The sequence below is a fragment of the Geotrypetes seraphini genome, chromosome 3 (assembly GCF_902459505.1).
Source record: "Geotrypetes seraphini chromosome 3, aGeoSer1.1, whole genome shotgun sequence".
NCBI lineage: Eukaryota > Metazoa > Chordata > Amphibia > Gymnophiona > Dermophiidae > Geotrypetes > Geotrypetes seraphini.
The window spans coordinates 258,964,228-258,979,439 of NC_047086.1; the positions used below are offsets into that span (position 1 = coordinate 258,964,228).

Consider the following 15,212-nt stretch of genomic DNA (forward strand, 5'->3'; position numbering starts at 1 on the left):
TTGCCAGGGACCGCAGGAATGGAGTATGGCGTTTCAAAACATCTCATGAACGTTTGGTCGAGAAGTTTGTGCAGAGGTAGGCGAAGAGACTCCACAGGAGGATTAGGCAAATGCATGGTGTCGAGGTATTCCTTGAAGTACCGAGAACCGGAGTCCAAGGTAATGTCCAGGTCATCCGCCATCTGCCGGAGGAAAGAAGAAAAAGACAATTGATCCACCAGCACCGGTCTCCGAGAAGGACTGGACGAAGTCGAGGCCTCGGGATCCACAGAGACCTGAGATCGACAGGGGGAATAAGAGACACAAGGCTCCTCGAACTCCGGCCCCTGCGGAGGAGAAATGTCCGACGAAGAATACCCCATTTGCGGCAGCTTCTTCTGCGGTGATACTGTAGAGTGCCGCGAGGAGTGCCGTGATGAATGTCTGGAACAATGCCCCTCTCGGTGTCTGGAGGTGGATCTAGAGTGTCGATGCTTAGAATGGTCCCCCGATGCCTCCAACGAGTAGATGGGACTCAAACCGTAGAGCGCAGAGGCGGGAGTTTCAATGCCTCTCGAGATGCAGTCCAGGCCTGGTAAGGAGTGCGGAAGAACTCTTCCTGTGACTTGTGATGCCCATGGCTTCGATTACCCGAAGAGGGATTCCACACCTCTTCATCCAGAGGCGTGATGGGCTCTAAAGGGGGCATGTCAATAAAGGAGGCCCGCCTCGAGGGACCGGCCGCCATTCACCGCTCCTCCTCGCCAAGCAGCGAGATCGACCGGCGAGGAGGAAGAGAAGGGGGCGGTCCACCCCCTGGAATCGGAACCGATAGATCACCCTGGATTGTTGCAATCAACTTGGGTCCCATGGTTTGCATGAGCTCGACAAACTGAGCCTCCAAAAGGGACCGCAACGAAGCCGATATGGAGGGATCCGCACCGAAAGGGGGCCCTCCAGCACGGTCTTCGCGCTCCTTCTTGGTAGAGTGCTTTTGCTTGGAAGCTTTCGGCACTTTGATAACCACGGGTGGAATGGGAGAAGGCGGTACCTGATCCGAGGAGACGGAAGAAGGCACCGGTGCCGAAGTCGAAACCGGGACAAACGAAGCCGGCTTCAGGAGACCCGGAGTAGTAGGAGTGGTGGCGGGCTTCGTATGTGCAGGCGAAGCGCCAGCCGAAGTCGAAGCTGAAGGTTCCTTCGCAGCTTCCATCTTGAACATCGACTCCCACAAAAAACAGCGACGCTTAAACGCCGGCGCTGTGAGTGTGGAACAAAGCCGGCACGATTTCAGGAAATGTTCCGGACCAAGACACTGCAGGCAGCGTCAATGCGGGTCCGTCAGCGAAATCGCGCGCTGGCATTTGCTACACTTTTTTAAACCGGTAATTGGCCGGGACATAGGCCGAAAAAGCTCCGCCGCTAGATCGAAGGAGCGGGGCCTGAGCCACGCGGCCGAATCGCCGGAAGAAATTTTTTTTTTTTAAAAAAGAAATAAAACACACGATAAGGAGTAAAATAAACTCGAAACCGCGGCTATAGAAGGCAAAAGAACGGGAATTCAGTCAGCGCAGAATCGAAGGAAAACTTCTCAGCTTCGCGGAAAGAAAAGAACTGAGGAGACACGCCCGGACCATTGGGCGGGAAGGCACTGGCGCATACGCGGTGCGGGCATCTCGAAACTTCTGAGTTTCTTCAAGCAAAATATGCTTGTGAGACGTCCGTATCGGGGCTGTGTCGGATGACATCACCCCACTAGTGAGAATACCTGCCTGCTTGTCCTGGGATAAAAGGCCTTGTCAGGCAAAGCCTGCGAGGCGAAAAGAGCGGAAAAAAAATCTACCCCCCCTTTTTTTAAGTTAAGTAAAACTTCAAAATTAAAGGAAAAGAAAAGAATAACGCGTGAGCGGGAAGGCAAAATATATAAAATTTGAACAGCGTTCATAAACACAACTTTTTAGCTCCGCGGTAAACTAAGAACTGAGGTACCACGAGCCTGCGTCAGGCAGGAAGGCACTCGCGCATCCGCTGTGCGGGCAGTTCGCAAACTTTCTTAAGTTTTTTAAGTGGTGATGCACTTTTAAAGCTATCAGTACATCTGCTCCATGGATGTCGTCACCCACATGCGAGAATATGTTGCCTCCTTGTCCTGGGATAATATATTGTATCCAACCCAGGTTCTGCAGAACTTGGACCACATGAGCTACAACTTCCACTACTTTAGTGGATGGAGCTCTTATTAGCCAGTTGTCCTATTATGAATGAACCTGTAAGCCCATCTTATGCAGATGGGCAGCCATCACAACCATCATTTTGGTGAACGTGCGAGGTGCTGCCACTAGTCTAAAGGGAAGGGCTGAGAACTGGTAATGGTTTTCCACAACATGAAACCTCAGAAACTTTCTGTGATCCTGAAAAATGGGACTATACAAATAGACTATCAGATCCAAAGAAGCTAGAAAATCCCCCAGTGCAACCACCACTATGACTAATTCAAACTGTCTCCATGAGGAAGCATGAAACTTCAAGGACTGCACCAATGTAAGATCCAGAATGGGTCTCCGATTGCCTGAGCCTTTCTTTGGCACAATGACATATATGAAGTATCTGCCCGAGCTCAAATCTTTGGGTGGCACAGGTACTATTGCTTGAATATCTAACAACCTCCATACTGTGGCCTCCACCCTGCCTGCTTTTTGTGTTCACCCCACTGGTGAGTAAACAAACCAGTCCATTAAGGGCTGGGTGAATTCTAGTTTGTAACCGCTCTGAATAATTTCAGTACCCAACCTTCCAACGATATCTATACCCAGGCCTGCACAAAGTCTGAGAGTCAGTCCCTATCTTGAGGGGAACTACTCTGGATCTTGTATCATTTTGTCTTTTTGAAGGTTGAAGGAGGACGGGAACTGGAGATCTGATTTCTTCTGAGACCCAAGAACCTCTGTCTGGATACCTAGAAGGATCTCTGAGAGGCGGCTCCTTCTGAATACTGTCAAGAACATCTGAAGCCATGAAAATTAGAGCACCCTGAGCCTCTAGAGGTTCTGGGTCTGCTGTCAAGGAAGAGATTTTGGTCAATGATCCGCTACGTTGGTCATGAGATCATCCAGAACCTTACCAAACATTTGCCCCTTGGAATCTGCCGAGAGTAGCCTTTGAGGTGGAATCACCTGCCAATTGCCTGATCCAAAGCATTCTGTGGGCTGAAATCAAATAAGCCAAAACTTTGCTCATGACTTTGATGATGTCTTACAAGGTATCTGTCATAATTCAGCCCTGCCAAAAGTAACTCGGGTAAAGGCTTGTCATTTACCAGCTCAAGACTCCGCAACTTAGTATGACAGACATGGGTCACAAAGGAAGCTGCTGTGGCTGATTTGATTCCCAAGGCTAAAGCTTCAAATTGTTTTTTGAGAATCACACCTACTCCTGAATATCCTTTAACACCATGATTCCCTTGCTTGGCAGAGACATACTTTTGGTAACCTGCACTACACCAAGGAATCCACCTTGGTCTGAACGAACAGCTGATGACACTCCTGTGCTATCAGAAACAGCCAGGCATAATCCTGGCCACTATAAGTGACCCTTCAGGAGCATCCCAATGCTCCTTGACAAACACATTGACATCAGGAAGCCAGGGAAACATAGAAGACTGGGCTCTCCCTCCACTCATAATAGATGAGAGAGCAGAGGGAACCTGCTGGGAGTCCAAGTTTAAATTCCATAGAGAATCAGTAATAAGATCCAACAGAGTTGAGAGTTTGGAACAGATGTAAGACTTTGGGATCATTCCCATGATTGAGGGCTACCATTTGATCTAAAGAACAACGCAACTGTCTGCGACCTTGCATCTCCTGAAAGGCAGTGCATGCCATGAGACAGCAAAGATATAGCAAGAGATCTTTCATCCTCTAAATCTTCCACGGAAAGGTCTCCTAGATCCTGGCCAGTTGCAGACAGTGCGGCAGATGCACCATGAGAGCCCCTGTCCCCTTGTGCACTTTCAGAAGCACGGCCAGACTTCACTTAGACAGTCACTGTCCTACAAAGGTCTCCACATCAAATTTGCAAATTCTGGAAAAAACACCACACTAGGCACTGCTGAATCTCCTGTAGAGGACTCAAGCTTGCGTCTCTAGGGCTCAACAGTCTCGGTGCTCTGTGTTTAGGACTGCCATTCTGGGGCTCCAGAAGGAATATAGCCTCAATCAATGGGCTTCCACGTGTTCTCCATCCCTGGAGAGCAAAGGAGAGGCTAAGCCGACTGCTTCCTACCCCCTTTCAAGTGCTGCATGGCACATGGTGTACGGGAGCTCTTTGGGCACCATCCTCTGCAAACCTAGCATGAATTAGGGTCAAAAGAGCCTGAGGACCCCATCCCTGCCAGTTTTGAGGCAAAACGAGGTGATTTGGAGTTTCTGGAGAACTTTGGGGAAAAAAATTTGGGAAATCCAAGAGAGCAGCCTTGGCAGCATTTTGGCACCAAAAAGCAAAAAAAAAACCCTAGTGATATTAGGATTTTACAGGTGGGGGGAACATCAGGAACAAGCAGAAAATATCAAAACTACAATTTACATACCCTTCTTCCCCCCACCCTCCCAAAAAAAAAATTTCCCCATAAGCTGTAACACTGTGACCTGTACTGGCAATGTGCTGCAGCCTGCCTCAGCTCCAAAGGTAGCTGGATCTGGGAGAAGAAATCACTATCTCACAACTGAATGTTCTTCCAGCTCTGAATCGTCAGGCTGTTAGTCTAACCAGTGTCTGTCTGAGCCTCCAACTCCCAGAGACGTGAAAATGGGGAAGGTGAAACACAGGTGGCAACATGTGAGAACCCACTGAGTCCCCTATGGATGCTTAACAGTCTGCATTGGAACCCATGCAATGCAGAAAGCGAGCAATGCTACAAGAGGAATGACCCCAAACTCCTAAAATGCTTTTGTTGGCTGGCCAACAGGTACCACAAGGGATCAGCCTGTCAGCTGCAGACCCTTAGTCTGCTTCTCCTCTATGCCGGCACAGGGGAGCTCTTAGAACTGAAATGAAGCAAAAAGACCATGAATAGACTGAAAAACACTGACAAAAATAAAGAAATAAGCAGAGCATAAGAACTGCCGCTGTTGGGTAAGACCAGTGGTCCACTGTGCCCAGCAGTCCGCTCACTCGGCGGCCCCCAGGTCAAAGACCAGTGCCTTAAATGAGCCCAGCCTCACCTGCATACGTTCCAGTTTAGCAAGAACTTGTCCAACTTTGTCTTGAATCCCAGGAGGGTGTTTTAACCTATATCAGACTCCAGAAGAGCATTCCAGTTTTCTACCACTCTCTGGGTGAAGAAGAGCTTCCTTACGTTTGTACGGAATCCATCCCCTTTCAATTTTAGAAAGTGCCCTCTCGTTCTCCCCACCTTGGAGAGGGTGAACAATCTGTCTTTATCTGCTAAGTCTATTCCCTTCAGTATTTTGAATGTTTCGATCATGTTCCCTCTCAGTCTCCTCTTTTCAAGGGAGAAGAGGCCCAGTTTCTCCAATCTCTCACTGTAAGGCAACTCCTCCAGCCCCTTAACCATTTTAGTCGCTCTTCTCTAGACCCTTTCGAGTAGTACCGTGTGTTCTTCAAGTATGGCGACCAGTGCTGGACGCAGTACTCCAGGTGAGGGCGCACCATTGCCCGGTACACCGGCATGATAACCTTCTCTGATCTGTTTGTGATCTCCTTCTTAATCATTCCTAGCATTCTGTTCGCCCTTTTTGCCACCACCGCGCATTGCGCGGACGGCTTAATTGACTTGTCGATCAGAACTCCCAAGTCTCTTTCTTGGGAAGTCTCTCCAATTACCCCGGACATCCTGTATTTTTTGTTACCGACATGCATCACTTTACACTTATCTATGTGAACCTCATTTGCCATGTCGATGCCCATTTCTTGAACTTGATTATGTCACGCTACAGATCTTCGCAATCCCCCTGTGTCTTCACTACTCTGAATAACTTCGTATCATCCACAAATTTAATCACCTCACTCGTCGTACCAATGTCCAGATCATTTATAAAGATGTTGAAGAGCATAGGTCCAAGCACCGAGCTCTGCAGCACCCCACTGGTGATGCTCTTCCAGTCCGAGTATTGTCCATTTACCCCCCACTTTCTATTTCCTATGCTCCAGCCAGTTTTTAATCCACGTGAGAATTTCACCCTCGATTCCATGGCTCGCGATTTTCCAAAGTACACTTCCCCCTCCGAATCCTCGGATTCGGTTATTCGTGATTTTAAAACAAAAAAATTTTTTTTAATTTTTCAGGCTATTTTATGCCCTGTAAGCCCCCCCCTTAAGCCTTACCTGGTGGTCTAGTGGGTTTTCGGGGCAGGAGCGATTTTCTCACGCTACTGTCCTGTGCAGATCGCTCATAGCAAAAGGCTGCCTTGAGCTCCAGTAGTCTCTCAAGGGCTTAAAATAGCCAGGGGGAATGGGGGTTGGGGCAGAACTGGCCTGAATATTATTCGCGGTTTTTTAATATTCGCGGGCCGGCTCTGCCCCTAACCCCCGTGGATATGGCGGGAGAAGTGTAGTCGTTCATGTGGAACCTTGTCAAATGCCTTCTGAAAATCCAGATATACAATGTCGACCAGGTCGCCCTTGTCTATCTGCCTGTTTACTCCCTCAAAGAAGTGCAGCAAGATCTGCCTTTGCTGAAACCATGCTGGCTGGTCCTCATTAGACAGTGTCCGTCAAGGTGATCAATGATGCAGTCCTTTACCAGCACCTCTATCATCTTTCCAGGTACCGAGGTCAGACTCATCAGTCTGTAGTTTTCCGGATCTCCCCTCGAACCTTTTTGAAGATCAGCGTAACATTTGCCACCTTCCAGTCTTCCAGAATGTTTCCCGATTTGATCGACAGATTGGCTATTAGTTGAAGCAGTTCAGCTATAGTCCTTTTCATTTCCTTGATGATCCTCGGATGGATGACCCTCGGAGGGATTTATCGCTCTTAAGCCTATCGATCTGTCTGCATACCTCTTCTAGACTGACCGTGAACCCTGTCAGTTTCCCGTCTTCGTTTCCAGCATAAAGCCTGATAGGTTCCGGTATGCTGTGTATATCCTCTTCGGTAAATACAGACGGAAAAAAATGTGTTCATTTTGTTGGTGATTGCTTTGTCCTCCTTTAGCACTCCCTTTATTCCATGATCATCCAATGGTCCCACTGCTTCTTCGCGGGTCGTTTCCCCTTAATATATCGAAAGAACGGCTTGAAGTTTTTCGCCTCCTTGGCTATTTTTTCCTCATAGTCTCTTTTGGCCCCTTTTACCGCCTTATGGCACCTGAGTTAATGTTGTTTGTGCTTATTCCAGTTTTCGTCCGTTTTTGACCTTTTCCATTCTTTAAATGAAGTTTTCTTGTCTCTGATTGCTTCCTTCACCTTTTCAGTGAGCCACGCTGGTTCCTTGTTCATTTTCCTCATGGATCCCTTGTTGATACGCGGTATATATAGATTTTGTGCCTCAGTGACTGTGTCCTTAAAAAGAGACCAAGCTTGCTCTAGCGTTTTTACAGTGCTTATCTTCTTCCCTACCATTAGCAGCAGAGACCTCTGGTAAAGTAGGAGAGGTTCAAAAGCTGGCGTGGATTCCTTCTGCACGGCTCCCGGACACTGGGATATTACCCGTCCATCCAGAATGACACACCTATTGTACTAGAAGCTATTTTTCCTACGATACAAAAAAACTGGAAACTTGCTGGATTATGTGTATAGACCTCGACAGAGAATTTGTTGTTTAACTTGCTTGTTTTACCAAATTTTTCAAACCACCCTCGTATGAGACTTCAAAACTCACATAGATAACTCATAATAAACAGCAGTGAATGGAACTGATGGTACGCTTGAAACTGGCTGGAAGGCTGAAAAGTAAATAAATAAATAAATATTTAGTAGAAAATCCTCAAATTTTTCTTATGTTGTCCCATAACATTCCTTCCTCAACATGTTTTCTACAATCTGTTGGTAAAGTTATAGGTAAATACCACTATAAAATAGCTCCTTAAACTTTATTCAAGTGACCTTTGATCTATATAAAGAATATAACTAGCATTTAAGGAAGCAGAGGTACTCTTGCACTTGTTCCGTTGCTGACATCTACCACACCCTAAAAGTATTAGTGGAAAATAAATGGCTCCTCCAGTCTCTTGACAACATATGTTCAGTCACAGCGCAGAGTTACATCAACCAAAGCACCAAGAAGTGCAATATAGCAATATGGTTAGAAATGAAAAGCACCCGATTGTATTGGATTTACCTTTGGTTTTATGTTGTTTAGGATTTCGATAGACAAAACGATCCAAGAACCTCATTAAAGTAAAATCCAGCAGAGGGTCTCCTGAATACTGAATAGAATTTCCCTTCAACACAAACACAAAATTATAAATCTCACATCAAACCTGAATTCACATCTGCTCATAATTTAAACAGAAAAGATTTGCTGCACTTCAGAAACTGCTTTTTTGCTCCCAGGCAGAGCCAGATTAACACAATATTGGGCCCTAGACAAACATATTTATGGGCCCCCCTACTTGGATTTCCCCTTCTTCCCAATATTTTACTTATCCAGGGAAAGTGCAGAGCCTAACTGTAGACACAGAGGCAGTAATACTTTGTGGGTGAGAAGGAGGACCCTGCAAACACATAACTCAAATGAAGAAGACTATGGTTAGCTGTTAGTTAGCATGGTTAGTGGAGATCTGCCAAAATTACCCAGTTCCAGGAAGAAGATTCTTAACTAGTCCTGGATTTCTGCAATCCTATCCTGGTACATTATAGAATGTAAAGCACTAATTTCACTTGGTATTATCAGGAACTAAAAATAGCACATTGAGTTGGGTTGTAAATTAAACCACTGGATTGGCCAGGTATATGCAAATTTTTTCTCAGTGAGCAACAGGTTCTAAAAACCAACAATTTTCCAGATTTCCAAGTATTTTTGCAATAAGCCATGTAAAATTTGTGAGTTACACTCCTAGAATGTATGAACAATTGCTCACATCCTCAACTTAAAAGATACATAGCTCCTGATTCTGGGTAACTTGGCAGCTTTGCAGCAGTGAGTTAAGAACTAAAGAAGTTATACAAGTCATTTTCTCCTTTCACTGCCTCTGATACAACCCAGAATTTTGTATCACGATTTAAAAAACCTTGAAACGTGACAAAACTTTTGTGAAATATAATAAAATACATAGTGTCTTATATACTGCAATTCTCTACAAGGAATCTATGTGGTTTACAATAACAGTTAGGACAAAGTTCTTGAAGTTACATAAGTACATAAGAGGTTGTTTGGGGGAAGAGGTGAGAATGGGAGAATGGCTATAGGGAGAATAGATATGTTTTAATTTTTTTTCCAGAAGTCAAGGTATGTGGTGGGTTGTCTTAGGTATCTTGGCAGATTGTTCCAGATAAGAGGTCCTTGGTAGTGCAGTCCGATTCAGGGAAAAAAATCTTCGATTCAATGCAGCCTACTGAATCAATTTTTCGATTTGATTTTCCTGCACAATCAGCAGTTTTTTTCAAATATCCTGGCAGATTTGTTTTGTAATACACAACAAAAACCCAAAATGTTTAAGATACCACAATCCAAGATATAAACATAACCAAAAGTGGATCTTATTGTCTTTCAGAGGGAATATAATAAACAGTAGTGATGATAAAAATATTTATTAACTAGTCTTTAAGCCCGTTACATTAACGGGTGCTAGAATAGATGTCTGTCTGTCTTTCTTTCTCTCTCCTTGGCCGATTTTTGTCTGTCTTTCTCTCTCTCTCTCCTTGGCTGCTGTCTATCTGTCTGTCTGTCTCTCTCCTCAGCTGTCCACCACCACCTCTTGCCTGTTCCCCCTGTACTGCAGTAGCCCTTCTACCTTCCTTTTATCTCCCCCCTGTCAAGCAGCACCCCTTCCCTGGTCCCCGTGTCCAGCAGCAGCCCTTCTCCCTTCTTTTTACCTCCCCCCTGTCCAGCAGCAGCCCTTCTCCCTTCCTTTTACTTCCACCCTGTCCAGCAGTAGCCTTGTAGTAAATTTTTTTCCTTACCTGGTCCCTCTGTCCAGCATCTGCTAGGCCGTGCAACCTCGGGCCTTTAGCTAGGCTGGCTCGACTCACAATAACAAAGTGGGCCGGCCTAGTAAATGTGCAGCTGTTTGAGGAGACCATGGCTGCTGTCGCTGCTGGTTTGGGAGTTAGAAGAGGCGTTCCAGGAGCGGCAGGAAATCAGCGTGTCGGAGATGGAAGAAGAGGCGTCCTGGCAGCCTGGAGGAAGTTGTGGAAAGCGCTGCATGCGCTGCAAACTGCCACAGGCTGCACTTGTGCACACTGTAGTATTTTACCATGTCTCTGCCACGAAACTACGGATCACGGAAGCAAGGATCACGACATGTCAACTGCGCATGTGCGGTAAGGGTTTTATTATTGATGAATCAGCCCCAAGGATTCTGGAGAAAGGATCTCAGACACCACCTCTGTGCACAATCATGCAGGAGATAGCATTTTCAAATTCTCTGAGAAGAGTATTTTAATATTTATAAAAAAGTTCTTAAATATATGCAAGTGGATTTTCTCCTCCGCATTTGACTGCAATGATAGAGGCAAACTGGGATAGTTCCAGTCTTTGCCTTTTGGATTGATTCTCTGAAAAATCGAGGTGAAACAGGCCCGTAAGAATCCACAATATAAGATGAGTGGCCTTGGCAGCTGACAATATATATAAAGAAAGTATTGAAAAAGCACATAAAATAATTTAACAGATTACTTAATTAATTTTTGCATATTCAAAGATTTGCAATTTTGCACACCTAACGTACAGATTTGCGATTTTGCACACTGTTAGGCCTCCTAAAACAGCAGCAGCGGCAATGATTGGTGGGCAGAACAGTGCTCTAAACAAGCTATTTGCATCCTGTACACCAGGGTTTCCCTCTGTCGTGTCATCAGTAACATCATAAGTAACGTGACAGAGGGAGGCCCCAGCGGGGCTGGCCATGAGAAGCCTGCTCAGAGTGCTGCATTTGTCCGCCAGTCATCACCGCCACTGCTGCTGATTTAGCTTTAGGAGGCCCTGGAGGCATTTAAGGCCTCACCAAGGGGAGGGTTAGTCATTGAATCAATGAGTCTGATTTGTAGGAAAAACGAATCAATTTGATTCACCGAAGTGAACTGGTGAATCGATTCACATTGGCATATCGGGCAGCACAAGTCCTTGGCATTCAAAGGTAGCCTCAAACATTTTCCGTCAAACTTGCTGAGATGATGGGAAGGATAGTTTGAAGTGTTGTGATGCTTATGAATTGAAGGAGTGTGGAACTTTAATATTGGAGGTTAGCCCATCCGAGTTTTCTCCATAGATTGCTGTATGAACTATGGAAGCTATCTTGAATTTAATTCACTTTTTCATCAGCAGCCAGTACAGTTGTTCTAATAGTGGACTTGCTCTCTCGCACTGATTCTTTCTGGCAGCAATGTTTTGTAGTAGTTGTAGTCTCTTGCAATCTTTTTCTGTAATGCCACCATTTAATGAGTTACAATAGTCCAGGCTTGGTATTAGGATGGATTGTGCTACTGTCCTGAAACTGGCCTGACTGGTTAGGACTGTTCTTATTGTCCTCAGTTGTCTCATCTTAAAGAATTTTTCACTAATGAGACGATATGTGTGTTGGAAGTTAAGTTCAAGTCTAGTGTAACTCCTAGTACCCTGGATGAATTCTCTATTTTTAGTTTCTCTACTGTGTTAGGTAGAGAGCTATAGTCTCTGAAACATAATATTCTTGTCTTTGATTTGTTTAGTTTGAGGAGGTTTCTCATCATCAATGCATTTAGGTCATTGGTAGCAGTTTTCAAGTAATTTAGGGAGACTGATCCATGCATACCCTTTCTATAAAAAACTATTTCCTTAGATTATTCCGGAGCCTATCACCTCTTAACTTCATCCTATGCCCTCTCATTGTAGAGTTTCCTTTCAAATTAAAGAGACTCGACTCATGCGCATTTACATTACATAGGTAATTAAACGTCTATCATATCTCCCCTCTCCTGCCTTTCCTCCAAAGTATACAGATTGACATCTTTAAGTCGGTCCAGAGGAAGGCTACTAAAACGGTATGTGATCTTCATCATATGGGGACAAACTCCATCCTTTTTATATCTTTTTGAAGGTGCGGCCTCCAGAATTGTACACAATATTCTAAATGAGGGCTTACCAAAGTCTTAAACAGGGGCATCAATACCTTCTTTTTCCTACTAAATATACCTCTCCCTATGCAACCTAGCATCCTTCTAGCTTTCGTCGTTATCTTTTCAACCTGTTTGGCCACCTTAAGATCATCACATACAATCACACCCAAGTCCCTCTCATCTGTCATGCACATAAGCTCTTCACTCCCTAATCTGTACCGTTCCCTCAGGTTTTTGCAGCCCAAATGCATGACCTTGCATTTCTTAGCATTAAATTTTAGCTGCCAAATTTCAGACCATTCTTCAAGCTTCATCAGGTCTTTCTTCATGTCATTCACGCCATCTGGTGTGTCTACTCCATTGCAGATTTTTGTATCATCCGCAAAGAGGCAAATCTTACCTGACAACCCTTCAGCAATATCATTTATAAAAATGTTAAAAAGAACAGGTCCAAGAACAAAACCTTAAGGCACACCACTGGTAACATCCCTTTCCTCAGAGCAATCCCCATTGATCACTCCCCTTTGTTGCCTTCCACTCAACCAGTTCTTGACTCAACCCGTCACTTTGGGACCCATCTTGAGGGCACTCAGTTTATTTATTAGATGTCTATGTTGAACACTGTCAAAGGCTTTGCTAAAATCTAAATATACCACATCTAGTGCACATCCTCTATCCAAATCTCTGGTCACCCAGTCAAAGAAATTGATCAGATTTGGCTGACAACACCTACCTCTAGTGAATCCATGTTGCCTCTGGTCCTGTAATCCGCAGGATTCCAGAAACTTGACCATTCTCTGTTTTAAAAGCGTTTCCATTAATTTGCTTACCACAGAAGTCAGATCTACCGGCCTATGATTCCCTACTTCTTCCTTACTTATACTTTTGTAGAGAGGGACCTCATCCACCCTTCACCAGTCCTCCAGTACCACTCCTGACTCTAGAGACTCACTGAAAAGGTCAGTCAGCGGAGCTACCAGAACTCCCCGAAGTTCTTTCAACCCTAGGATGTACACCATCTGGCCCCATTGCTTTGTCTACCTTTATTATAGCTAGCTCCTCACGAACAAAACCTTCTGAAAATCGATCAGGGTCTATTACTCCTCCCTATTCACATTTGTCTTCTGCGGTCTTGCTCCCAGCACTTCAGCCGTGAACAGAGAACAAAAATATCTGTTAAACAATTCAGCCTTTTCTTTATCAGCTTCTACATATTCCTCCTCTCCACCTTTGAGTCTCACAATGCTATTTTTGCACTTATTCCTATCACTAATATATCTAGAAAAGGTCTTGTCTCCCCTTTTAACCGTGCCAGCTAATTTTTCTTACATTTGCATCTTTGCTTTCCTGACTACACGACCAGCCTCTCTTAACTTTTCCAGATATTTTTGCCTGTCTTCCTCTTTCAGCAATCTTTTGTAGTTTATGAAAGCTAACCTCTTATTCCTAACCTTCTCAGCTACTACTTTTGAGAACTAAAGTGGCCTTCTTTTCCTCTTGATTTTACTTACTTGCCTCACAAAAAGGTTTGTCACCATTACAATCGCTCCTTTCAGTTTTGCTCACCGCATTTCCACTCCTTCCAGATGTTCCCATCCAGACAATAACTCCTTGATGTAAATTAGAGAATGACACGGGGAAAAATTATGTCCCCGTCACCGCCCCGTCCCACCATCCTCTGCACCGCCCCGTCACCGTCACCGCCATCCCTTTCACCGCCCCGTCACCGCCACTGCCATCCCATTTACTGCCCCGTCACCGTCCCTGCAGCATCCATATAAGCCTTAGTACTGTAATATTTAGCTTATTCCTTTCTGCTGAACTAGAGAAAGAGATGTTCAGCTGGCAGGGCTTTGTTTATAAATTTTTATCATATACTACTTTATCCTAAAGCAAAAAATAAATAAATAAATAGAATTTTTTTTCTACCTTTGTTGTCTGGTTTCTGCTTTCCACATCTTCTCATTCAATTCCTTTCATCCACTGTGTGTCTTCTCTCTGCGTCTTCCATTTGATGTTACTGTGCCTCTCCCTTCACCTCCCCCCAATTGGTCTAGCACCCATCTTTTTCCCTCCGCTCCCCCATAATCTGGCATCTGTTTTCTTCCCTTCCAGCGTCTTCTCCCCACTCTGTCTTCCACATTTCCCTTCAGGGTCTGTTCCTCTCTACCCTCTTTCAATGTCTGTTCTATTCCTTTCCACCACCATCCTTCCCTCCCTCCTTTACCATCTGTTCCTTTCTACCACCCTTCAGCTCCTCTCGCATGGCCTATCTATCTACCTCCCTCCCTCTTATTTTCGTGGCACGTTACAATGTAATTTGTGCAAGCCGCTGGAGCTTGCGAGCTCGGCCCCTGTCCCATCCCCATAAACCATCTCACTTCTGTGTTCCTATTTTCCTCATTTCTAATATCTCCGCTATGTATCTGGCACTGCCCCCCCTTGTCCATATACCATCCCCATGGCATGTCCCCTTTATGTCTCTGTCCCTATGCCCCATGTTACCTTCCTGTGTCCAGATATCTTCCTCTTCCATACCAGTGTGTCTCTTCTTTTCAACCCCATCTAGCTTCTTTCCCTCTTTCTTCCCCCCCCCCCCCCTCCTCTGCTTCCAGCATCTGGCTCACCAACCTGTCTAACCCTTTCTTTCCTGCTCTGGGTTTCTTTCTTTCCTTTTTCATCCCCTTGGCCCAGAATTTTTTTTTCCTTTCACTCCCTCCTTCCTAGTTTGAGCCGGGAACACACGCGATCGCGCAGTCCAGCAGCCCCCACCCACCCGATCGCAGCGTTTAGCCAGCTCCCTCCCTCCACCTCACCTTATATTCTGAGTTTGCCGGCTTTCTTTTTCCCGAACCCCACGCATTCAAAAAGACACGCACGCGTGGCTGCGCAAGTCAATCAATCTTCTCCTCTCCTGCAACTTCATGTTTACGGTTGCGTCAGAGCAGACGATTGATCGACTTGTGCAGCCGCGCATGCACAGTTTTTTGAACGCGTGCGGCTCGAGGAAAAGAAAGC

The 15,212-nt window shown here is 45.3% G+C and overlaps 1 protein-coding gene across 1 annotated transcript in view; it reads right to left on the reverse strand.

Annotated features, from left to right (window-relative positions):
- The window catches only part of CEBPZ (CCAAT enhancer binding protein zeta), a 348,861-nt gene that overhangs the window by 160,320 nt on the left and 173,329 nt on the right, over nt 1-15,212 (reverse strand). The window contains exon 7 of the mRNA XM_033935900.1: nt 8,278-8,380. Coding sequence (XP_033791791.1) covers nt 8,278-8,380 — 103 coding nt within the window. The remainder of the gene's footprint in view (nt 1-8,277; nt 8,381-15,212) is intronic.